Consider the following 27569-nt stretch of genomic DNA (forward strand, 5'->3'; position numbering starts at 1 on the left):
GAAATTAAATAAATAATATGTAAATAAAACCAACAGCAATATGCAAAAATGAACAGGGGTGTATAACAATAAAAAAAATTACATAATATGTAAATAAAACCAACAGCAATATGCAAAAATGAACAGGGGTGAATAACAATAAAAAAAATTACAATCACATTCTGAAACACTGAACATAAAAGCAATAACAAGCTACAAAAAATTATATGTAAAACAAATGGCAAAACAAAAAATCAGTCCACGCACATCTGGCACAAGTACACAGTGTGAGCAGCACAAATGGCTCTTTTGGAGTCTGTCACTGATTGCCATCCTTGTGACATGTGCTCATGAGTAGCACATTTTTATGCCTTTTGGGGCAATATGACACAAGCCTGTGTGTCATATGCAAAAAGAGAGTTCCAGTGAAACTGAAGAAGGCCTGGAAAACTCTGAGCCAGAAGACCTGCAATCCAGCTCTGTCTCTCGCTGTCAGAAGAGCAGGTGGGAGTTCAGGTTTGTGTTTACGAACTGTGCCAACCATGGTCAACTTCCTTTTCAGGAGCTCCTGGCCAAGGGCATACGAAGTGAAGAAATTATCACACGTAACTGTCCCTGGAGACCAGTGGTCAGACCAAGGACCACACGCATGGTCTTGTGGCCCTGTCATCGCATCGGATGACTCTTGACAAAATTTGAAATCTTTTCAGCGACATGACAGCACAAAAAATTGCACGGCCAGTTTCAGCCTCCCACAAACTGGACAGGGCCTCATTGTTGGAGCGATAAACTCCTGCAAGAATGAGTAGACCAATAAATGCCTCCATATCTGTCCATCCCTGCAGTCAGCACCATAAACACGCTTTCCTTTTGAATGCTTGATGGAAAAAATAACAAAAATATGACTTTATGTCCTCAACACGAGAACCTTGTTGGTCCAGGTGTCAGGTTTGTAACTCGTGCAGCTGAAGTTCTCCCTGGCCTCTGTGGAGGTTTGGTCTGCATCTGCCTCCTCACAGTCCTCCGATGGATTCCTGGTACTCCTCTTCCAACCCTGTGTTGTCTTTAGGAGGATTGCAGTCTTCTGGAGTAAAATCATGCTGTTAATCTTACTTATTACAGACTGCAGATTGTTTTTTTTCTTCTATTTTTACTGGTTTATAAACAGGACACACACATGAAATACACTTTATCTTGGTTTCCAGGACAGTTAACCCTAAGCCTTTAGCATACGATTAAACTGGGTTGCGGTTCATTCTTCCTCATCGACCTGTGACACCAGGCTCTAATGCTGATTTCCCCTGACAGCCTGTCTCTATTTGATACTAAATAACAACTGAAAAAATAACGTATTTAATGAAGGCTGTTAAACGCTAACTAACAGTCATAGCATCGTAAACTTAGGAAACATTAGACTTTTTCTTACCTTCTTAGCCCTGAATATATGAGGCGGCATACACTTTTAAACCTTTCTCCAGCTTACTTGATTGGGCACTTTGCTTGTTTTTTGTTTTTTTTTTGTTCTCAAAAACGACAAACGTCATTAATGCTGATCTTCGGGAGATCCTGGAGACTGTGAGTATAGTAAGTAGCCATTGCTATAACTGGAAACAAATTAGTTGTTCTAAGTAGAACATGGAAATAGTTGTCGAAGTAGTCCATTTCACCATTACAAAGAACAAACATTTATCCTCTTCCAAGATGAATTTTATCAGGGCCCACCTAAATCATGATTCATTCAGGTGGAACAAAAACATGAGGATAGAACAATCCTTTCACAGTCATTCAGAGCCGATCAAACTGATATAAACTTTTAAAACGGTAGCAAATACTAACAATGCAAATATTAGTGAGTACATAACTCACTTTCAGTTCCCTATAGGCATCATTACTTTACATCCAGGGCAGAGGATAGAGATGCACACTGTAGGTTACAGTCAGACAGTCTCGGATACTCGGATGCAGATCAAGCAATCCGCAGAGTCAAAACCCTCAAACCAACCTATATTTATACGCTTTATCTAAAATGTAATCAGAAAAACATTATTATAAACAATATACATTAATTAATAAGACTTGTTAATGAAAGTAAAGAACATTGCAATCTGTGTTTGCTTTAGCTACTGGCTAATTTGAACTAGTCATGTTAATGTGTTGTTTGAGATTAGTGACAGTACACGGCAAACACATTTCTGCCTATGATGCACTAGTGTTGCACTAAACTCTGGAATGGCCTTCCTGATATTGTTTGAGGCTCAGATTCGCTGTCCCAGTTTAAAACTAGATTAAAGACGCATCTCTTTAGCCAAGCATTCACATAATACTTACCTTTTATACTACAGTTGAATCAGATCGAATGCATTAATATTATGAACAGCAGCTACGCAAATTATTTCCCATCTGCTTTTCTGTCGTTATCTCGGGACGCTAGTCCCAAGGTAAATAGAGTTTGTCAGCTCCAGTTTGTATCCAGCCTCTCATGGAAACTTCAGATGCCCCAACACCCGTGAAGAGACGACTCCACGCCTGTGAAGAGACGACTTGACGCCTGTGAGGAGACGACTCCACGCCTGTGAAGAGACGACTCGACACCTGTGAGGAGATGACTCGACGCCTGTGAAGAGACGACTCGACGCCTGTGAAGAGACGACTCCACGCTTGTGAAGAGACGACTCGACGCCTTTGAAGAGACGACTCGACGCTTGTGAAGAGACGACTCGACGCCTTTGAAGAGACGACTCGACGCTTGTGAAGAGACGACTCCACGCCTGTGAAGAGACGACTCCACGCCTGTGAAGAGACGACTCCACGCTTGTGAAGAGACGACTCGACGCCTTTGAAGAGACGACTCGACGCTTGTGAAGAGACGACTCGACGCCTGTGAAGAGACGACTCCACGCTTGTGAAGAGACGACTCGACGCCTTTGAAGAGACGACTCGACGCTTGTGAAGAGACGACTCCACGCCTGTGAAGAGACGACTCGACGCCTGTGAGGAGATGACTCGACGCCTGTGAAGAGACGACTCGACGCTTGTGAAGAGACGACTCGACGCTTGTGAAGAGACGACTCGACGCCTTTGAAGAGACGACTCGACGCTTGTGAAGAGACGACTCCACGCCTGTGAAGAGACGACTCGACGCTTGTGAAGAGACGACTCCACGCCTGTGAAGAGACGACTCGACGCCTGTGAGGAGATGACTCGACGCCTGTGAAGAGACGACTCGACGCTTGTGAAGAGACGACTCGACGCTTGTGAAGAGACGACTCCACGCCTGTGAAGAGACGACTTGACGCCTGTGAGGAGACGACTCCACGCCTGTGAAGAGACGACTCGACACCTGTAATACATGATTAACTAACTGTATTTTTCTATGTACATTTCTGAAATGCACTTTCTGTAAAGCTGGTTTGAGACAATATGTATTGTGAAAAGCGCTAAACAAATAAATTTGAATTGAATTGAATTGAATTGAATAGTGTTGCATAGAAAATACTTAATTCACTATTTGACTGAAACGTGCAGACCAGATTATTCATCTATTGAAATGAATCTCCCATGTTAATGTGGGCAAAACTTTCTCTAAACAGCATCAGCATATGCAGGAACAGAAACAGTGATATCAAAGTGGTCTAATATTCATAAATAACAAGACACCTATGCACCTATAGACGAATCCGTCGCCGTCTAGCATCTGGAAAGTCAGGTGAAATGACCAGTTGATCCATAACACAGGCTGTAATGAAAGGGAGAGCACACACTTTATTACAGTTCATCAAGGTTGTTTTACAAATATATAGTGTTTACCAGTGTATTAGCTTCAGAAGGCCAAATGTAGTTTATTAGCTGTGTTTTGCTTCAGAAGGCCTTTATTACCGGAGCCGTGTGGAGTTGGTTTATGACGGATGGATGCACGTTTTTGAGCTTCAATCTGTTGGTTGGAATCCACTGCCATTATAAAACTTGGAAGAGCCAGGAAATATTTTTTTAGATAACTCTGATTGTATTAGTCTGAAAGAAGAATGTCATTTACTCCTAGGATGACTTCAGGGTGAGTAAATCATGGGTTAATTTACATTTGAAAGTGAACTACTCCTTTAAGCATCGCCTGAAAAAGCATACGGTCTGCTGTTAGCTCTAACAAGTGTTTCTGTGTAATTCACTGTGTATGTTGATGATAATGCAACAGAGAGAGAGTTTATGGATGAGACTTTAACTTCTACTTAGTTTTATTCAGCTCCTACAGTGATTTTCTGGAGTGAAAATGGACACTTCATCTTTGTGTGAAATACAGTAAACTTCATAAACTCCAATATTGGGGCCAATATTAGGCCAATATTAGGACGGGGTCCGCTACCATGTGAACCACACAGATCAAAAGCTAATGTTGATAGCTAATGTTGCTAATGTTAGCTAATGCTAAAGCTAATGTTGATATCAAAGTCAAAGTCTTTTTCATTTTAGTGGTTAATTTTATATATATATATATATAAGATTCTTGAAAGATATCTTTCAAATAAGATTATCAAGTGTATAATGTTCTTTTATCAGTTGTCAGGGTTTGTTTTGTTTGTTCTATGATTGGCTAAACAGGCCAATAAGAGACTATTAACTACCATTATTCATTTTAATTATACTAATGTGTAGCAGTGTCAGGTTACAAAGTGTGTGTGCTGCTTTAGCACTGCTTTGCACTCTTTACATGAAACATATTTACAAAGGTGATAAATATTGTTACCTCCTGAGGTGTGAACGCACAACAACACCACACTAAGAAAAACAGACTTTTAAGGCATAAACAAAAGCCAGGAGATTCTGTATAACTTTACAGAAAAGCTGCCGAACTAACTTTCGCGCATCCGCCGAACATGTTTGACTCCCGCATGGCATGAAGCAGGGAATTTATCTACATTTCATGCTAGGGTTTATCCCTGATGTTTATCTTCCTGCTGATTATCTTTAATTATCTAGTCAAGCCAGTCTGTGACAGTCACTGATTTATCAAGCAGCTCAAATTATTATTATGGGTAGATTCTCTGTTCAATAATAGGCCTGAAAAGGTTGGACTGTAATAGGTGATGGTTTATATCTAGCTTTCCTCAATGGGGTGTCGATCAGAAAACACTGGATTTGATCAGTTCCAGGCAAAGGAGGTTTATTGCTGACAATCTTTGGCTGTACACAACACAGCAGTACACAGGTTTTACAGCTTAATAGTGTGTTTAGATGTGTGTGGTCTACAAAGGGAAAGGAATAAAGATATATATTAACAAATGTCTTGAGTATTATTACACAAACATAATTTCCATAAAGCTACAAATCTCTCAAATAAAGTTCAATTCTAGAATAAAATGAAATCAATATACAAGCAACTAAATTATGCAACACCGCCACCCAGTGGTCAGAAATGGTAAAACATCCAAACATTCATCAAAACATTATAATTATGAAGTGATTTAAATGAACAGCACATAATCAGAAACATTGCGTTCATAGCAAGTTTTTCAGCTGTTAATATGAGGATCACACATACATACATGCACGTCAAATTGAATATAATCGGCACATTCACGTGCACTCGACAGCACGCGATAGACTGCTTCATCACTGTTAAATACTCATCACTTAATGAAAGGATGACATTGTATCATGGCTTTACAAACTCCTTAACCAGCATTTATCATTAACTTGGTAAAAAGTCAACTTACATTTGTTTATTGACGTACACTTTGCACACACAGTCCCGCTTACACTTTCCGCTGAGTCACTCTCGCTGATGATGACTGGCAGAAAGTAGCGGATGTGCACGTGATTCGGCCTTTCCAACAATCTCTCAAAGTATATTCTCATTCATCAACACAGTTTCACTGATCCAGAATAAACATAAAACCCAGGATAGAGCGGCTGAGTGAATGTGGTCTGGACTGTGTGTATGAGGCTCATTGTGTCTCTGTCGACGCTGTAGAAGGACAGAGTTCCTGCACTGTAATCCACATACACTCCTATTCTACGACTGATGGGCTTTACAGGGAGTTCAGTCTTAATGTCATTGTGTATGAATGAGTAACCGAAGAGAGAAATTGACAAACTCCAGGACTGATCATTATATCCAAACCGACACTTAAAACCCCGTCCCTTCCTGCTGATGCTCTTATATGACACTGATATACACACATCATCAATCCCACTCCTCTCAATCTCCCAGTAACAGCGTCCACACACACTCTCACTACACAACACCTGCTCATAATAATCAAATCTGTCTGGATGATCAGGATACGAGTGATCTGTGACAGTGCCAGTAATCACTCTGTTCTTCTCAGATAGATGGAGGCATTTATGTGCTGTGTCCAGATCCAGAGTGAGCTGATGGAAATCTGATGGAGAGAAAACACATTAGAATCAGGAATTATGAATCTGCCTGATCTTTTAATGTAGCATTTAGAAAATATAAAGCACACTAAGTCAAAACAGTCTGAAAGTCTTCTGCAAGGTGGCCATTTTGTTCACATGATCAGCGACTTAGAGCATCATGGTAGAACATTAAAGTCGACTAGTCAACTGGTCTGTGCAATAGGGGTTCTCTGTAAAAAAAAAAAAAATCGTACAGTTCTCCACCCGCGGTCCTAGCATTGCTGTTCATCTCACATATGACAACTCATCTATGATATGGTTTGTTGAGAATAACAAGACGTAAAACAGACATACAGAGTATGTGTCAGTCAATGGATTATCATTCTGGCTTCCCAATACATTACAACAGCGATGATCAAAAACATGGAAAAAAAAAGTCACTCTGTAAATTGTTAAATGCAAGTGTCAAAATGCTCTACTATGAGCAGTCATTTATTATTTAAGCCTTGCCAATTTAAACATTTAAGCGCAATACGTTAAAGAGACTTGCACATCTCAAACAGCGCCTAAATACTGAGCTCTCTTTAAAGTCTTGCGCTTGAAAGGACAAATTCACACAACGTAAAAATGCCCCTCTTATCAAGTATCCTAGCAATAAACAGATGAGAAAGACACGCATGTGTAACAGAATCATTGTACTAGATCTGTGTGTTATGCCTTAAAGTGACAGCAGCCTAATATTCCGGCTGTCTGTGTTTTTAATGGGTTTTTTTTCACTAGGTCATATTTTTCAATACTAAGGTCACTTTTTCAAAACTCTTCACACAGTGATCACAGCATCAGTCTATGTGAGCTAAACTGAGAATCATTTATCATTTCTACAGTAATGCCGTATTGAATATATTCTGAATCTAAAAATCATATACTATGAAAGCTATTAAATGCAGCTGAACACCTACACAGATATTCATCTTTCAGTTTCATTACCTTCTACACAAAAGGAGAAAACATAGGAATAATGTTGTACTGCATTTGTAAACATGAATAAGGTAACAAACTGCCCTTGTATTGTAAATATATTTTATAAAAGAATACGTATAATGCTCCTTTTTTTTAGTTTTTAGGTTGTTGTTTTATGAGTAATAAAGTGTGTTCTGGAAGAATAAGTTGATTTGAGACATGAATTGTTTTGGTAGTTTTAGTGCATTTTGATTGTGAAAATAACTGCTGTGAAGCTGAAAGTTGGTCAGGAGAACCAAGTTTTTGAGAAATGTGTCCTAGCGATAAAAAAATAAAAAAAATAAAAAACCTGATGTCAAACAACAAAAGATACTCACTGCTCTTGACTGAATATTTTGTCGTTCTTCCCCATGGATGATTGGGTCGTGCTTCCCCACGGATCTCCCATCAATTGCATCATGATGTGCGGCAATAGAGGCAACATACACTTTGAGGGTGGAGGGAGACACCGCTCGCTCCAACCCATCTTGCAGGAAGGAAAGCACAGTACCGATCAAACATCTTCGGGGCCTTATCAGTGAGAAGAACACCACTCAACGAACAGGTTCCACTTCAGGACGTAAGCATGCCTCGTAGAGGGTGCTCTCGCAGAAGTGATGGTGTCTACGACAGCTTGTTGTAGATCACCTAGAACATCTGCGTACCTTCCAGGGACCAGACATGGAGTTTCCAGAGGTCTGGACATTGACCCGAAGACCCAACTGACTGATATGCTGGAGCAGCAAGTCCCTGTGCTCGCACAACTGCTCCCGAGACTGAGCTTGTATCAGCCAGTCGGCGAGATAGTTGAGGATACGAACACCACGCTCTCTCATGGTAGCAATGGACACCTCCGCGACCTTCGTAAAGACGCGGTGCAATAGGTCCTGCGCTTATGGTTGGATTTTGTACTGAAATGCTCGACCCTTGAACGTAAAGCGCAGGAATGGCCTGTGTCGCGGGAGGATGGAGACATGAAATTATGCGTCCATCAGGTCGATCGCTGCAAACCAATCTCAGGGACGGATGCATTCGAAAATGCGTTTCTGCATTAGCATCTTGAACGGAAGCTTGTAAAGGGACCGTTTCAAGACTTGCAGGTCCAAGATTGGCCATAACCCACCGCCTTTCTTGAGTACAATGAAGTACAGGCTGTAGAATGGACTTCATATTGGCTGGAGGGACCGCCTCTTAGAGTCCTGCACGGGTTCGGGTACCCGCGCAAATTTTGCTCAAACGGGTGGAAAATATCCAACTGTGTCGGATACGGGTGCGGGTCGGGTCGGACACGGGGGAAACACGGGTCTAAACACGGGTTTAAAACAATCACATGCAAACGTAAAAATATATGCATATTTTTAGGAACACATCTACAAAAATATTCCTGTATTTCAAGTTGATAAAATAATTTAAAATCCACATCAGTTTATTTGTGCCCACGCGCCACGCCCTCACAGGATCTATAACGTTACCTAGGCTACTTTCACTTTGAAAAATTCCTCATAACCGCGCGCGCGATCTGCTTGCAGTCGTCGAGATGGATGCTGAGGAGTTGAAGAAAATAATAGCTAGTGGAGATTGTAAAGTTGTCGACAATACGTCATCAATAGGCAAGTCCAGTGTGTGGGAGAAATTTGGATTTATCTGAAGAAAACAATATTGTGAAAGGCTTTGCTGCATGCATTTTCGTGTTGGATAGCCGCAAATGTGGAACTTCATCGCCGAGGAAGCACGCAGATAACTGTGGTAACAAAGCAAGCAGTTCTATCGAACAGTATTTTTCAAATTTAACACTGTTTAGTATGTGTGGTGTGCAGGGCGTGTTTGAACCCAAAATTGTCAGATGTAGGCTAGACGAAATTGCGTGGCAGATATAGTGTTGTAGCCGCGTCTGTTAGGCTACTCAGTTTTGTGGTAATGTTAGTTCTTCATGTATCGGCTGAAGTTGTCCTTGTGTTAATTGTCCTGTATGACCTGGCAATAAACATTTTTGTAATTGTGTCTATAATGTGATTGGCTAAACTGATTTTATTTCGGGTGCGGGTTGGGTGTTGGTTCTATTTTAAGCGGGTCGGGTCGGGTGCGGATTTTAATTAGTGCTGTTGACGGATAACGGGTCGGATGCGGTTTGAAGCACTGCGGGTACGGGCGGGTGCAGGTTTACAAAATCGGACCCGTGCAGGACTCTGCCGCCTCTATCACATCCTTCGCCAGTAGGACTGCGATCTCTGCGCGCAAGACAGGGGCACATTCGCTGAGCACCGAAGTGTAACGAACGCCGCTAAACTTGGGTGGAGCCAAACTGAATCTTACAGTGCTATGCATAAGTTTAGACACCCATACTAAAGTTGACTAAAAAGAGGAATAAAAAATCATCTTTTGGAAACTGAACTTAATGCCTTAATTTAAAAAAATTTGGAAAAATCCAACCTTTAAGGACACCAATTTTCTTTGTGAATGAATAATGTATCGTAAATAAATAAATATTCTTCCTTAAAATACAGGGTGCATAAGTTTGGACACCCCTATGTTAAATTCCCATAGAGGCAGGCAGACTATTATTATTAAAGGCCAGTTACTTCATGGATCCAGGATACTATGCATCCTGATAAAGTTCCCTTGGCCTTTGGAATTAAAATAGCCCCACATTATCACATACCCTTCACCATACCTAGAGATTGGCATGGTTTTATTTCAGTTAGCCTAATAGCTAGTTTGATTTGCATTGAGAGATGATCTTATGGAAAGTACTTCATGCCAATCTCTAGGTATGGTGAAGGCTATGTGATGATGTGGGGCTATTTTAATTCCAAAGGCCAAGGGAACTTTATCAGGATTCATAGTATCCTGGCTCCATGAAGTAACTGGCCTTTAAAAATAAAAATCTGCCTGGCTCTATGGGAATTTAACATAGGGGTGTCCAAACTTATGCACCCTGTATTTTAAGGAAGCACATTTATTTATTTATGATACATTATTCATTCACAAAGAAAATTGGTATCCTTAAAGGTTGGATTTTTTTTAATTAAGGCATTAAGTTCCCAACCTGGGAAATGGGGGAGTCCAGGAACCGAGACTTGTCGTTCTCCCTCATATCGGCCAGGTTGAGCCAGAGATTGCGCTCCTGGACCACCTAAGTGGACATCGCCAGACTGACCGCACAAGCCGCAACTTTCAGGGTCGGTTGCAGTGCAGAGCTCACCCATGAGCTCACGGTCTGGACTACCCTCATGCATGTCCATGAGTGCTTTGGCCTAGTGGACCTGCAGCAACACCATGGCATGCTGGAAGGAAGCGGCTTACCCACGGGCTTAGCCTTGCCCGTGAGGACGGATAAGAACTTACAGGCCTTAGAGGGGAGACGAGGATCACCCTTCCAGGAAATAGCGGTCGCCGGACACAGATGCTTCATGACAGACGGCTCAACTTGAGTGATAGCCTCGTAACCCTTCGCCGTTCCTCGGTCAAGATTAGTGAGAGGGGAGGAGGTGCTAAAGCGGTTTCTGGCAGAAAAAGGTGCTGTCCATGACCTAGTAATCTCCTCTTGCACTTCGGGAAAGAATGGTACTGGGGTGGCGGGCTGAGGACCAGCACAGCTCGCCCCGAGAAACCAATCATCCATCCGAAACGGTTCGGAGCCCGACCGTCTTGGTGGCCCATTTCAGCATAGCTGACATTTCTGGATATACTCTTCAGCATTTACTCTCCCAGAACGAGGTAGCACAGCCAAGTCGTCATCTCCAGAGTCCAGCTCCCCATCCGATGCAGTGATCCACATCCTGTCCTCAGGAGGAGACATGAACGAAACGTCTGGTTGGTCCACTAGAGGGACCAGCACGTTCAGTAGGGAGCTCCGGCTGCGGTATGACAGAGGAGTGAAAGGCCCACGGGGACTGGTTATCGGGAGGGGAAGCCCTCACTGTGATCCTCAGATCACCCATCCAACACGGCACAGTAGCTCTTTTCTGGGGTGGGCCAGAAGAGCGGGGCATGGGAATGGGGACTCCAGCTTCAAGGATGAAGGAGAGTCTCGATCTCAACACCGAGATCCCCGCAATGAGAACATGAACCATCCACAAAAGCTGCTTCAGCGTGCCGAATGCCCAAACACAAGATACATCTATTGTGACCGTCAGCTGGGGACAGCGAATGACCAAATCCATAAACGTACGGGTGGAATGGCATTGTGAAAAAGACATAGACACACCCGTGTTGCTCTTTCAGGAAATAGGACTCTCACCAGTGCCGGAGCACACAGGGGAATGCTCCTGTCTGCCTCGCTGCCTGCTGTGAGTGTGTTTGCTTCGGTGCTGTAAGCTCCGTCTTAGCCTCGTATTTCCTTGTTTTGAACCATCATTTACTACAATTTCTAGTTGTTTATACTACTACTAAATACAGCTTACCCAACATCTCAGATTAACCTGACATCGCTAGCTTCCGTTACTACTAGCACAACACGCCAGTAATTCGCTAGCCTGTTAACGCGCCACCCGTGCGCTCAGCTATTTTTATTTATTTATTTTCTCTCGCGCGCTCGCGCCTTTGAGTTCATAAAAGCTCAGGTGAGTAAGAAACACTCAACAAACACGGTGAGTAATGTCTTGTCCTGTTATTATCATGCATCGCGTCTGAATGCGTTGTTGTTTTTGGAGCTCTATCGATTTGATTTAAATAATTCTTGATTTTTCTCTTTAAACTCGCTTAGAACGAACATTTTCTACTTTTCCTCACTGAGAAGCACTACTGCTCAAACCTCATAGTTACAACGCGTACTGTTGAGCAGACGCGTCTCAAGCCTATTAGTGATCTAACGCTGCATACTCTTAAAGGTTATGTCCGTGGATCACGGCTGAACGCGTCTTCTCCACACTCACTTACAAACAAAAAATTTTTTTCGCCTATCGTGCATCTACTCTACACCCCTACCACTAAAAAAACAAAAAAACCTCATAGTTACAACGCGGACTGTTGAGCAGACGCGTCTCAAGCCTATTAGTGATCCAACGCTGCATACTCTTAACCCCCTGAGGTCGGCTGTATCGCCGGCGATACCAGCTCGCTTTTTTTTTATTAGTGTAAAAGAAACTCATAAATACTCTGTTGACTTTGATTTTCCATAGGAGTTTCATACATCAATCGATTCTGTTAAATGTGTATTATTTTTGTGTATACTCACAATAAAAACAAAGTGTTGTGCTTTTTGCCAAATAAAGAAAAATAAACACGAAGCGAGTTCTGCCTTCTCTCTGCCAGTGAAGTCCATTCTGAAACGCGTCCGAAAATTAACAATAACTCAGCGAATACTCAGTCAAACAGACATACAGACAGACAGGCATGAAGCTTGAATTCTCTTCTTTTAAATGAAGTCATTTATATAAAAAAACAATTATTCTCATCTTGTGAAATCTGTATTAAAAGAGAGCGATTCCAGTCGAGCTCATCTCATCTCATTACGTTATAATCGGCCCCGCCCACGGAGAGCGCGCGCTATTCAAACGCAAATGGCTGAGGCAATCCTGTGAACGCCCCCATCAGCTCGAGAAAACACACACGTTTATTTAGATCATTGTTTACACCGTCTTGCAGCGCTGTGAGGAATAATACTAATCGAAAATGTCCCTCAGAAGTGCGGGTATATCGAGGAGCGAGCTGAGGAATACAAGTAAGTTTTTTCCTTCTCACGTGAATTTCTTCACGTGGGTTTCTGTTTATGAATGGATAAACGGCAGAGATGCGCGCTGTTTACCACAGCTGGCAAAGACAGTTTCAATTTAAATCGCGTGTGTGAATGAATGATGATGTTTTAGCAAACTGTATTGCTATACTGAGATAAGTAAACATCGACTGAATGTTGAAATAAAATGTAGGCTATTTGTATAAGCAACGTATTAAACTGCAAATTAACAATATGCCCTAATATTTCATGAAAACAACGTTACAGTCAGACGAAATATGAAAGACAACATTTTGTTTAGTAGATTTGGGTACAGTTTTTACTGTAGAATATACTGCCACATCAAATAAGCTTTTGTTTAGCCATTTCTATATATAAAATACGATTTTTGTCAAAAATAAAGTCATCAACTAAGATGTTAGCTGTTCCAATGTTGGTTATATTCAAACTAATGAATACATAGATAAAATGTAGGGCCTATAATCATTTTTTTTTTTACAAAGAAAGAGTACACTTGAAATATTGTTGAAATTGTAATTATTGTTGTAATTGTAACCATTTTAATAAAATAGCAAAACATATTTACAAGATAGATGTAAGCAAAATCTTAAATGGTCAATATAAGTCTTCTTCTAAATATTTCTTTTGTCCTTTCATTGTGGCTCAGTCAGTGTCACACCTGAGTGAATGGCTCATCATTATGCAGAGTGGGTGTATTCTAAGGTGTAAACCACTCCTCGTTCACGCCCCCTCGCATATTGGCTTTCCAAGCAAAACCTGTTTTACATCAATTTAAATCAATGTATGGTTTTATGTGAACGATAAAGCAAGACTATTTTCACATAATTTTGAAGAAAAAACTATAGGCGACGACATCCATAAGTCAAAAGTCTTATTGCCACATATTTAGTATGTGTTTTGTGGTCTTATTTCAAAAATTTTAATTTTTAGTTTTTTCGATAACCACGCATAAACATTATTCTCTCAAAAATGAAAACATGTACATACATGTGGCTCACATATTATTGTAGTCCTGTTTGTGCTATATAGAGTGAATTTACACCTTTGCCATTAATATGTTTATAAGCAACTGAAAAAAGCACAAATGTCAGGGCATGTCAGAACACCCCCAGGGCCCAAAAAAACGCTCAGACTCCAGAGGGTTAAAGGTTACGTCCGTGGATCACGGCTGAACGCGTCTTCTCCACACTCACTTACAAACAAACATTTTTTTTTCGCCTATCGTGCGTCTACTCTACACCCCTACCACTAAAAAAAATTATAAAAAAAATAAACTGATTATATCCAAGACTTCAGTCATAAATTAGTATTAATATTGATAGCATCACTGGTAGCTTCGTTGCTAACTCACTGTCCATCTGTTAAAATGGCAAATATATCAGATGTAAGTAGTCTACCTCTTGGTGCAGGTGAGGACACATTTGAGCTGCACGCACTGCAGTCTGAGCTGGAAGCTGTTGAGAAACAGATCCACGACCTTTTATTGAGACAGGCCGAGCTGAGAGACCGGTGTTTGGCTCTTGAAACATCACGCGCCGATGCACACAAATCAGTGTTTAACATTACTAACCCGCTGACTCCGACCGCGTCTACTCCGTGCGTTCCTCAGCATCGGTCGCAATCAGCCATGGTCTCGTTCACTCCGGCTCCAACACGCCACCACGAAGCCTGGGTGGTTCCGCAGCGGAAGACGCGAGTCAGGTTTAGACCAAGACTTTCTCCGACCCTCCCGGTTTTCGAGTTATCTACACAAAACCGCTTCTCCCCTCTACGCGAAACAGAACGCGATGCTGTGATCATCGGCGATTCCATCGTTCGGCACGTACACGCTACGTTAGGTAAAAGTAAGGTGCACAGTCACTGCTTTCCTGGTGCTCGTGTTTCTGAAATCGCTGCTCGCGTTCCCGAGATCCTGAACGGTGACGAACGCGTCGGAACTGTGGTCCTGCACGCGGGAGTGAACGACATCAGGCTGCGCCAGACGGAGATTCTGAAGAAAGACTTCAGGAATCTAATCGATACGGTACGCAGCACATCGCCTGAAACAACGATCATTGTGTCAGGACCGCTTCCCACGTACCGACTAGGGCATGAAAAGTTCAGCAGATTATTTGCGCTAAATGAATGGTTAATGTCATGGTGCAATGAGCAGAAACTGCTCTTTGTAAATAATTGGAATCTGTTTTGGGAGCGTCCTAGGCTTTTCCGTGCTGATGGCTTACACCGAAGCAGATTCGGAGCGGATCTTCTGTCAGATAACATCTCCAAAATGTTAAATACCCTTTGACTAGTAACCAAAAGTCCAAATCATAGTCTCTGCTGCACCAATTTAACTGATATAAATACTAGTGTAGAACATTGCATAGAAACCGTGTCTATTCCGCGTTTAGTGAGATCAAATAATAAATCTACTGCAGGATCTAGGAAAAATCTAATTGTTATTAAAACAGAAAATGTTGCTATTAGTAAACAAAAACTATTTCTAAAGCTAGGTCTTCTAAACATTAGATCACTCACACCTAAGGCAGTTATTGTAAATGAAATAGTCACAGATAATAGCTTCGATGTACTTTGCCTTACTGAAACCTGGCTTAAACCAAATGATTATTTAGGTATTAATGAGTCTACTCCTCCTGGATACTGTTATAAGCATGAGCCCCGTCTGATTGGTCGTGGCGGAGGTGTTGCAACCATTTATAAAGATATTCTCAATGTTACTCAGAAAACGGGTTATAAGTTTATTTCATTTGAAGTACTTGTACTAAATGTTACGCTCTTAGATGTTAGAAAAACATCCCTATTATCTCTAGCCTTGGCTACCGTATATAGACCGCCAGGGCCTTACGCTGATTTCCTAAAAGAGTTTGCAAATTTTCTCTCAGACCTATTAGTCAATGTCGATAAAGCATTAATTGTTGGAGATTTTAACATACACGTAGATAATCCAAATGATGCGTTAGGAGCTGCGTTTACAGATTTATTAAATTCATTTGGGGTCAAGCAAAACGTCACCGGACCAACACATCGTCTTAATCATACACACGATTTAATTATATCACATGGAACCGATCCAACCGATATAGATATCATTCCACAAAGTGATGAAGTCACTGATCACTACATGGTAACTTGCATATTACGTACTGCTGTAATATGTCATGCGGCGTCGCGTTATCAACCAGGCAGAACAATCCTCCCATCCACCATAGATAATTTCTCAAATTGCTTATCTAATCTGTCTCAGCTGCTGCCTGAACCCAAACAAACAGATGAACTAGAAGAACTAACTAGCACTATGAGCACCATTCTCTCTAGAACATTGGATGTGGTTGCACCTATTAAATTAAAAAAGGTCAGAGAGAAAAATAAAGCACCATGGTATAACAATACTACGCATGTTTTAAAGAGAGAAACCCGTATTTTAGAGCGTAAATGGAAACAAACTAATTTAGAGGTCTTTAGAATCGCGTGGAAAGACAGTATGTCACGTTATAAAAAGTCCCTTAAAGCGGCCAGGGCTGAGCATCTCCGCAAACTAATAGAAAACAACCAAAACAATCCAAGGTTTTTATTTAACACCGTGGCTAGACTAACAAATAAACAGACGTCACCCGAACAAAATATCCCGTTACAGTTCAGTAGTAATGATTTCATGAACTTCTTCACTGAGAAAATAGAAAGCATCAGAACCACAATTGTAAACGTTCAATCTTCAATCGCGCCTTATAATTCAGCTTCAATTATCACTCCGCAAGAACAATTACAGTGCTTTACAACTATAGAACAAAAAGAGTTAAATAAACTTATCACTTCATCTAAAACAACAACATGTTTATTAGACCCTATACCAACTAAACTACTGAAAGAAGTGTTACCTGTAGTGGAAGAGCCTCTCCTCAATATTATTAACTCGTCTTTATCTTTAGGTCATGTTCCAAGAACATTTAAACTGGCAGTTATAAAACCTCTCATTAAGAAACCACAATTAGATCATAATAACCTAGCAAATTATAGACCCATTTCAAATCTTCCATTTATGTCTAAAATATTAGAAAAAGTGGTGTCCGCTCAACTGGGCTCTTTCTTGCAACAAAATGATATCTATGAAAAGTTTCAGTCTGGATTCAGACCGCATCATAGCACTGAAACTGCGCTCATTATAATCACAAATGATTTACTTTTAGCTTCTGACCAAGGCTGTATCTCAATACTAGTTTTACTTGATCTTAGTGCTGCGTTCGATACTATAGATCATACATTACTCTTAGATCGACTACAAAATTATACTGGTGTTCAAGGACAAGCACTAAGCTGGTTCAAATCATACCTATCTGACCGCTACCATTTTGTCTATTTAAATGGAGAAAAATCGATCATAACTCCAGTAAACTATGGAGTGCCGCAGGGATCTGTATTAGGCCCTCTGTTATTCTCAATATATATGATGCCACTTGGAAATATTATAAGGAAACATGGAATTAGTTTCCATTGTTATGCTGATGACACTCAAATATATATTTCATCACGGCCGGATGAAAACGCTAAATTTTCCAAATTGACAGAGTGTGTTAAAGATATAAAAGATTGGATGACGCGTAATTTTCTTTTATTAAATCCAGACAAGACAGAGGTAATACTTATCGGTTCAAAAAAACGCCCACAAAACCTCGCACAATACAACTTTAACATCATAGGATGTCCTGTTACTTTATCCTCTACAGTAAAAGACCTGGGTGTTATACTCGATTACAACCTGTCTTTTGAAAATCATATTTCATATGTTACAAAAACAGCCTTTTTCCACCTTAGAAACATTGCTAAGCTACGTAATATGCTATCAGTTTCTGATGCAGAAAAGTTAGTTCATGCATTCATGACCTCGAGACTGGATTACTGTAATGCTTTATTAGCTGGTTGTCCTGCATCCTCAATAAACAAGCTACAGTTAGTCCAAAATGCCGCCGCTAGAGTTCTTACGAGATCAAGAAAATATGATCATATATCACCGATTTTATCATCATTGCATTGGTTACCTATAAAGCTCTGTATTAATTATAAGATATTGCTACTGACTTATAAAGCCCTAAACGGCTTAGCTCCAGTCTATATTGCTACTGACTTATAAAGCCCTAAACGGCTTAGCTCCAGTCTATTTAACGGATCTTCTATCACCCTATAATCCATCGCGCTCTTTAAGATCACTAAATTCAAGGTTTTTGGTCATACCTAGGATATCCAGAACCACCAAAGGAGGGAGAGCATTTTCACATTTGGCTCCAAAACTCTGGAATAGTCTTCCTGATACTGTTCGTTGCTCAGACTCGCTCTCCCAGTTTAAAACTAGATTAAAGTCGCATCTCTTCAGCCAGGCATTCATATAATCCTACAGTTCAAACTACAATCTGGCCTCTGGCTCATAAATGCCAGAGGAGAACTGGCCCCCGACTGAGCCTGGGTTCTCCCAAGGTTTTTTTTCTCCATTAGGTCACCTGATGGAGTTTTAGGACACCATTAGGTCACTTGATGGAGTTTTTCGGTTCCTTGCCACTGTTGCCTTTGGCTTGCTCAGTTGGGGATATTTTGGGGATATTTAATTTAATTTTATCAATCAATAAATTCCTCTTGAAACAAACTTTGTTGTATTATTTTAATTTAATACTGTGAAGCTGCTTTGATGCAATCTGTATTGTGAAAAGCGCTATACAAATAAACTTGACTTGACTTGACTTGACAGGGGAATGACTGCAGCAAAACTGACAGGGGATGGTGCAGCCTGTACCAGTGAAGCACTCACTTCTTCGCCCTCTAACCAGCTGTCAAAACAAACACTAAGAGAATGCTGTTAAAACAGCAGTTAAGAGCTAAGAAGCTCACGATCACTGCTGCACTCGTGCTGTAGAACCACCAGCACCGGAAGAGCCTTCTAGAAGAAGCACCGACACACTCGCTCGTTGAAAGAATCAACTTCGGAGACAACTTCAGAGACATTGACATGAAGACCTGCGTGCATCCGCTTCCATGTTTATACCCGCGCTACGGGGCAGAGCGCGAGATGCAAATCTTGCACGCCAATGTGCATTGACTCTTTTTATCGATACTCAAAGTTATAATACACTAAGTGCGATCCCAATCAGTATGGTACATCTGACTATGTTGAACATGACTGAACTGAAAGGGAACACCTTTTTATTTAATTTGTATCCTTACTCTGTTCTATTTATTTGTGCTGTTACTAGAAGTTTTATTATTTGCTCATATTTTCTTTTTTCTTATTTGACAGTAGTCTTTTTTTCCATGAACATACAGCACATACCGAACAGTACCAGATGTGTGTTTGTGTGCAAATGTGTATGTGTGTGTGTGTGCGTGTGTGCAAGTGTGTGTACACATACATTTTCGTACTCCTGTTGTTATCCTGATCTCTCCTCCATGATCCACACTAGAAAACACACACAATGGCACAATCAATCATAGACGTAATGGTTTTATACTGTACAAACTGTATATTCTCTCGCCTTACACTAAACCTACCCATCACACAAAATTTTCTGCATTTTTATGTTTTCAAAAAATATAAGAAGAAAGAAGACAGAGAAGGTTACTCTGGTTTTTTGTTACACGTTTTTTTGTTTAAATAAATTTATAAATAAAATAATTCAAATTGGAGGCAATAAAATAGAAATAATTAAATCTAATAATTAAAATCTAAATTAAATGAATGAACAAAGAAAATCACTAAAAGATTTAATATGCTTCAAAGACTGGGGAAATATAGGAATGAACTAAAAAAAAAATCAATCAATGAAAAATCAATGACTTGCTGACATGCACAAAAACCAGCCATGTATTGGGCATTTCTTGATTTCATCTTCATCCTCCACCTCCTCCACCTCCTCCTCCTCCTCCACCTCCTCCTCCTCCTCCTCCACCACCTCTTCATCTTCCTCCCTGTTAAAGTAAGGACACTCTCATATGTCCTGACTACAAATAAAACATCCTCAAACTGCTGAGGTGTTGTGGCTGCAGTCTGGACAACAGAAGATGGAGGCTGAGGCCTGGGAGGGTTGTTTGGAGGACTAGGAGATGGTAGGTGCTGATGAAACTAATAGTTCCTCTGAGGATGAAGGACCTGACTCAGGCTGAGGTTGAGTACCCCTACTCCTACTAATCTGAAGCACTTGTGCCAAGTATTGACAAGGCCTTTTCTTCCTCAGCTGTGAGAAGGGGGGACTCATTGGTCCCACCGCCTGTTTTATTAAATGTTGTCCACTGCAGTGCCCTTTTCCTTTTAGCAAGGCTGGCACAGTCCTGCCACTTCCTCCTGACCTCCTTCTCTGATCTTGTAATGCCCCTAGTTGCAGTCAGTTTGTAGCAATATCCTCCCAGATATTTTATTTTTGTTTATTTGTATGACTGCCCCTAAACCAGCTGAAAGAAAAAATGGTATAGCTCCACCTCCTCTAAAATTACATTAATCTCCTCTTTTTGAAAAATTATTTTCTTTGTTTTTTTTGGTTCAGCCATTTTTCTGGTGTCTCCACCCGTAGGTTTGTGCTTTTATAGATGATTGGTCTAGTAGAAAATGCACATCAGATGAAAACAATTAGGCTAAACATTTCAAAATACAAGCGTGTGCTACAATTACGAGCCATTCTTCAAGGTGACATTTCAGCACTTGACATATGGACAGCAACTCTTAAGTAGCACTTAAAGCACATCTGCGTGCCATTGTGCTAAGTACATTTTTGTTAAACAAACGTGAAATGAACACGAACATTTGTAAAGTCGCTCATAGAAAATGCTTGTAAGTGCTAAGATCCATCGTTATCAGGAAACACAGCCCAGGACAGTTAAAACATTGATTTAAGATCAGATGCTTGAGGTTCTGTGTTAATCCAACTTTCTTTACAATCCACATGCATAAAATGAGATTACTGTGACAATGACAGTAAAATGTAAACAATAAGCTGTCCATAACAAAAGTGTCATCAACAGCCAATCTCATACTTGACTAAAACTGCACACATTCAATAAGACAGAAAGACGAGTACTGTAAGACAAGAAATGCAGGCATTTCTATCAATCAACCACACAATTCCCAGTCAGACCTGCATCATGGAGTGAGACTTGGCAAAAGCTAAACTAGAGATTTTAAAACTCCGTTTCTGTAAATTTCATTCTCTAATTGACCTGATTGAAACCTTAGGTTTGCATTAATGATTTGCAATTAAAACAACTAATTTAGACAATTTTGTAATTGTAATTACGAAATTCGGTATTTCTATGTTTAATTATGTGTTTTATTTTAATTATGCATACCGCTGGTAAATATACTAGTTATATTGCTACCTTACCTTTAATACATCCAGACAAAGTCTAAATTCCACTACCGGATCACTGTGGTAGTGAAGAATCTAGTGAATCCACTTTTGACATGAATTCATCATGGGGTTTATTGCTAAGACAAAAGTTGAGATCAAACACCCTACAATAAAACCCACTAATCTGGAGAGAATATCTTAGAGAAAGAGCATAAAACAGCCTTGTCCAAACTTCTTTCCTCGCTTATCTATGCAAAAACAATGACTTTTTTTTTTGACAATGACCCTACTCCCTTCTTTTCACCCTGATTCAAGTCAATAAAAGTTCTTTAAGAATGCCAATGTACCACATATTATGTATCTTGTGAATCCATTGTTTTTTGCCATTTCATGTTTAGTATTATTATTAATATCTCAGTTCGATTGGTAATATGGTTTTAAACTGGGTAAATATAAAAAGAATATTCCACATTTACTGCAGCAGCTGTTGCCACTATGACCGTGAACCACAACAGTCACATCCATGAGATCGTTTGAATTTAGATTAATTTCAAGTCAAAGGATGTCATAGGTCACGTTCAAATGAGCGCAAATATATTTTTACTTTTACAGCTCAGGATTTTGTAAGTACAGAAGTCCAGTATTTATATCAAGGTCTTTTTATTTTAGTATGTGTTTTGTGGCCTTATTTTAATGACTTATTTATTTATTTATTTTCAATAACCACGCATAAACTTTATTTTCTTCAAAATACAAACATGTACATACATGGCACTCACATTTAGCACATTTGAGACTTTAGCAATTCATGTGTTTATAAGCAACTGAAAAAACACAAATGTCAGGGCATGTCAAAACTTTTCCAGGGCCCCAAAAATTATATTCTGGGAACCTAAAATGGTAAGCTAGGACGGGGCCCATTGGCCCACATTTTCAGCTGTGATATTAATTAGTAAGAACAAACTATTTTTGCTTATTAAGCATGCATGCTCATTGTAAATACTGTTGGCCCCAGAAACTGTGCCCACACTTTACCCAGTGGGCCGCAGATGGAATTTGGGAGACACAGACACAGCCTACACTTTGATCTGTCCCACAACGCCTCACCTAGAGCCCAAAATGGGGGTTCAAATGTGCCCTGCGGACAAGATTGTTAGGCAAACACTGCATGTTAAATCTTTGCCTGAGACAATCTGTATTGTAAAAAGTGCTACATAAATAAAGGTGACTTGACTCACATGGAGTTTCTGTAAATTACATCATAAACAGTTCTGGGTTTGAATATATGTACCATTTCTCACCACTAGGTGGTAGTGTTGGTATAAGATTTCATGGTTTAATTCATTTGTAACATTTGACCTGAGAATTTCTTCAAAAGCGTATGTAAACTGTTCATGTAAATAATGTCTTTGGAAACTACTTGAAACATGTGAGTTAATTTATATATTTATTCTCTTTCTATTGTAGTTACACACACATAAACCCCATTCATAAACCTGTATATATATATACACATGCACCTATGGTGAATTGATTACCCTGTAAAGTCCATCTACAGCTGTGCAACCTAGATGAAAGTTACCACTGCAGGGAACTACACTAACCTTTACCACTGGTGGCACTTGCGCTACTAACCTTTTCAGTTACTGCCGCAAAACATGATTTGGTCGCACAAATTATTTATAGTAAGCCGCTCTGGATAATAATGAACATTAATGAAACTGTATTGCATACAGAAGTGCTTTTTATTTTACTTGCCATCTTTTAAACCACATGACTTCTTGTTTTTGTTTTCTTTAACATTGGTTGGGATAGATTTACTGCAATAGAAAATACAGTACACAATAAAGTGCAAAATGGATTTCAACATGCTATGGTTGGCATAGATGGGCATACTCCTGAACTCTTAAGTAGTGATGCACCGATGTGAAAATTGTGGCCGAAACCGATATCTCTGTATAGAAAACAAATTTACTGATAATCAAATAAAGAGATATTTTCCAAAACACTTTTTTACTTTAGAAATTACTGATATTGGGCACCTTTACCTGTGTGCAAAATGTCACACATAGGACACACATGCATTATATTGCATTGCATATAATGTGTGCTGTTCAACTTGTCTAAAATTAAGAAACCCCTAGAAAACAGTAAAAAAAAAAAAAAAAAAAACGGAATATTGTGTACAATTAAGATAGGCTACTTAATTTATTATTCCAATATCCAAATATGATACTAAATAGCACAGGGAAAAGGGCTTCTATTTGTGACGTGCTGTCTTTGCGTTTGAACCATAGACTGTAAAAAAATAGGGTTTGAACATTGCACATTTTAAACAGGATACGCATTAGCTGAATAAATGTTAGCCAATAAAAACATATTTATAGAAAACAGTTGACAATGAATAGACAGGAGTCCAATAATAGCATAACGAATCACTTATTCTAAAAATAATATCAAGTATAAGTTAGACGAATCCGACATATAATGAGGGCTGTGTTAACAGTAAAACGTCCGTCATTTAACGAATTTTAAAAACACGGATGGATAATACAAAATACTTTCTGACATTTTGACAGAAAAAAAACAAGAACAAAATTTAAACTATAGCCCGTCAATTTTCATTTTACAATTATCTTCTCTCTCTGTGTGCGCGCACGTCCGTGTTTGTGTGAGAGAGAGAGAGAGCGCAGCACTGATACAATGGTATGTTTTAATCTAAGTAACGGTCGCGGGGCTGAAGCCAATTTGATGTGTTGAATGCTCAGAGCACGTTATAAAACGTATTCTTAAAATACACATTTCTGTTTTAATAAATGCTCATAGTAAATCATAGCATATTGCCTAAAACATAGGTACAAAATTAATCAGTGATACATTTGCGACCCATTAAAAATTAACCCTCTGGGGTCTGGGCTGTTTTTGGGGCCCTTGAGATGTTCTGACATGCCCTGACATTTGTGCTTTTTTCAATTGCATATAAACATATTAATGGCAAAGGTGTAAATTCACTCTATATAGCACAAACAGGGCTACCATAATATGTGAGCCATGTGTATGTACATGTTTTCATTTTTGAGAGAATAATGTTTATGCGTGGTTATTGAAAAAACTAAAAACTAAAATTTCTGAAATAAGGCCACAAAACACATAGTAAATATGTGTCAATAAGACTTTTGACTAATGGATGTCCTCGCCTATAGTTTTTTCTTCAAAATTATGTGAAAATAGTCTTGCTTTATCGTTCACATAAAACCATACATTGATTTAAATTGATGTAAAACAGGTTTTGCTTGGAAAGCCAATATGCGAGGGGGGCGTGAACGAGGAGTGGTTTACACCTTAGAATACAATGTCCCACCCACTCTGCATAATGATGAGCCATTCACTCAGGTGTGACACTGACTGAGCCACAATGCAAGGACAAAAGATATATTTAGAAGAAGACTTATATTGACCATTTAAGATTTTGCTTACATCTATCTTGTAAATATGTTTTGCTATTTTATTAAAAAGGTTACAATTACAACAATAATTACAATTTCAACAATATTTCAAGTGTACTCTTGATATTAAAAAAAATATTAAAAAAAAATGATTATAGGCCTACATTTTATCTATGTATTCATTAGTTTGAATATAGTCAACATTGGAACAGCTAACATCTTAATTGATGACTTTATTTTTGACAAAAATAGATATAGAAATTGCTAAACAAAAGCTTATTTGACGTGGCAGTATATTCTACAGTAAAAACTGTACCCAAATCTAGTCAACAAGATGTTGTCTTTCATATTTCGCCTGACTGTAACGTTGTTTTCATGAAATATTAGGGCATATTGTTAATTTGCAGTTTAATACGTTGCTTATACAAATAGCCTACATTTTATTTCAACATATTTCAGTCGAATTTTCCTTTCCTCAGTATAGCAATACAGTTTGCTAAAACATCTTCATTCATTCACACACGCAATTTAAATGTAACTTCTGGCAAAGATGAAGTTGACGATAGGCTATTGACTCGCGATCTTCGCAGTAGGCTAGTGAACGCACCGGAGAAATGCACATTTATTAGGCTACATAGTTTTTTGTTTTGGATGGTTTTGTTTAGAACCAGCTTTCTGTAAATATATTTCACATTTTTTTGACATGTGAGGCGAGTAGGCTACGGTCTGGTTAATGATGATCTCCAGTTCAAGCACCTTATGTTGTGATTGCTATAGCCTATATTTACTTTAAATCCAGGAAATTTGTTAATGAAAAAATTATTAAAATTAAGATACAATTGATACAAAACGAAATTCATTTTAAAGAAAGGATTTGTAGTTTCTGTTTTGAGGTCTCTGTGAAAGTTTGAAAGTCTTTCAGTGGCTTTCAGAGCGCTCGCGTCCATAATGGAGAACTGTCACGTAATATTGTTTTTTCCTCATAAATGCGAACACGAAAAATAAAAGACAAAAGACTTTTAAGTAAAACTTACTCCGAAATTGTGTCCTCGGCGGAATTCGCTCTTCAAAATGCTGCCGTTTGTAGTCTGAGTTACAATCTTCCTCTGAGGAAACAACTTCCTCGCTGTCCAGAATCATCTGAAGGGCGTCTTTACTGGAGAAGCGTGCCATACTCAAAACGCGATGAACTATCAGTAAGTCTGATGAAGAAACTGTGTTTTTATGGTATTGATCAGGGGGCGTATGCGATGCATACTAGATCACCTAAACTATTTACCATTTGAATAGCGCCGGGGGCGGGGCGGCCTCAACTCATTATAGACATAATGAGGCAGAAGGAAAAACGGTACCTCTCCTTGCTTTCAAACGGATTACATGAGTTGAAAACATTTGTTTTTTATATAAATTACTTCATTTAAAAGAAGAGATTTCAAGCTTCATAAAGACATATCTCACGTGTCTGTGTGAGAAGTATTCGGTGAGTTATTGTTCATTTTCGGACGCGTTTCAGAATGGACTACACTGACAGAGAGAAGGCAGAACTCGCTTCGTGTTTATTTTTCTTTATTTGGCGAAAAGCTCAACACTTTGTTTTTATTATGAGTATACACAAAAATAATACACATTTAACAGAATCGATTGATGTACGAAACTCCTATGAAAAATCAAATTCAACAGAGTATTTATGAGTTTATTTTACACTGATAAAAAAAAAGCGAGCTGGTATCGCCGGCGATACCGTAGACCTCAGGGGGTTAAGGTCGCAATGGCATTTCAAAAGGTCGCATATGCGACCATTTTGGTCGCAGTGTAGTTCCCTGCACTGGGTTAAGAACAAATAAGCCTTCTTTGTGTGAAGCTGATCAGATCCAGTGTGAAAAGAGCATACTTTCAATAGATAATAAAATTTAATTTTGTGGGGAAATCATTTAAATGGTTTGTCATTTTTATCTTATTGTTTGCTATTTTTATTTGTTTGGTCAGTGTCTTTGTCTTGGTCAGTGTCAGTGGCTTGTTTTTTAGCTGTTGTAAGTAAAGTGATGGCTGAAATAACTGAAATCATTTGACGAAGTGATATGGAACTGTAATGTGGTCAAGACATGACTGGAACTAATTAAGGTGTGGGTTTACTGGAAAATAATTACACACCTTAGAAAGTTCATCAAACAATCAGAAAGAAGCATTCATTAGTATAACTACAGCTAAACCTCGGTTAATTATCAATAAAAAAATTGTATAGAGATATGAAAGAAATACAGCTAAACTGGATTGTAATACATGAAGATGGTAATGCTGTTTTTAGTTGTTTAATCAAAACTCTTCCTGCTTCACATACTTAAGTTTGTCCAGTCTGTAGTTTGGATCCTCCAATTTATCAGTGAGCAGCTTGACTCCTGAATCTCCTGGGTGATTGTAGCTCAGATCCAGCTCTCTCAGGTGTGAGGGGTTTGAACTCAGAGCTGAAGACACATAACCACAGCCTTCCTCTGTCACCATACAGCCAGACAACCTACAGACACACACACACAGAAATAGTCCACATGACTTTATATTACATTTATATCTATTTCAGCCATTCATTAGGTGTCATTTATTTGTAACTTCGTAAAAAATTAAAATAAATAAATAAATAAATATAAATTTCCAGTGACTAATTAATATAATTTATGTAAGGTGTAACTGAATATGACAACATTTTCTACAAGTATTTTCAGCATATTAGACATACAAATAAGAGTGAAAGTGTGCATAAAATATATATTATTTGCAATT

General features: G+C 39.2%; 2 protein-coding genes and 1 long non-coding RNA gene across 4 annotated transcripts in view; 2 read left to right on the top strand and 1 right to left on the bottom strand.

The window, feature by feature from the left end:
• LOC309497034 (uncharacterized protein) overlaps positions 1-17180 on the top strand; it is a 221368-nt gene extending 204188 nt beyond the window's left edge. The window contains exon 2 of the mRNA XM_082167294.1: positions 14176-17180. Within this exon, the coding sequence (XP_082023420.1) occupies positions 14394-15314 (921 nt within the window). The 5' untranslated portion in view covers positions 14176-14393 and the 3' untranslated portion in view covers positions 15315-17180. The remainder of the gene's footprint in view (positions 1-14175) is intronic.
• LOC309496979 (protein NLRC3-like) overlaps positions 5124-27569 on the bottom strand; it is a gene marked incomplete at its 3' end in the record, with an annotated part of 43586 nt that continues 21140 nt past the window's right edge. For both annotated transcript variants that reach the window (XM_082167185.1, XM_082167184.1), the window contains 3 exons: positions 27133-27306; positions 19420-19466; positions 5124-6356 (listed from right to left, as the gene is read on the bottom strand). In XM_082167185.1, coding sequence (XP_082023311.1) covers positions 5833-6356; positions 19420-19466; positions 27133-27306 — 745 coding nt within the window. The remainder of the gene's footprint in view (positions 6357-19419; positions 19467-27132; positions 27307-27569) is intronic.
• On the top strand, positions 23006-23873 carry LOC309497111. Its single transcript, XR_014205393.1, has 2 exons — positions 23006-23624; positions 23661-23873. It is a non-coding gene; the product is annotated as an uncharacterized lncRNA (long non-coding RNA).

This window comes from Leuciscus leuciscus, assembly GCF_965113295.1.
Source record: "Leuciscus leuciscus genome assembly, chromosome: 4".
Classification (NCBI taxonomy): domain Eukaryota; kingdom Metazoa; phylum Chordata; class Actinopteri; order Cypriniformes; family Leuciscidae; genus Leuciscus; species Leuciscus leuciscus.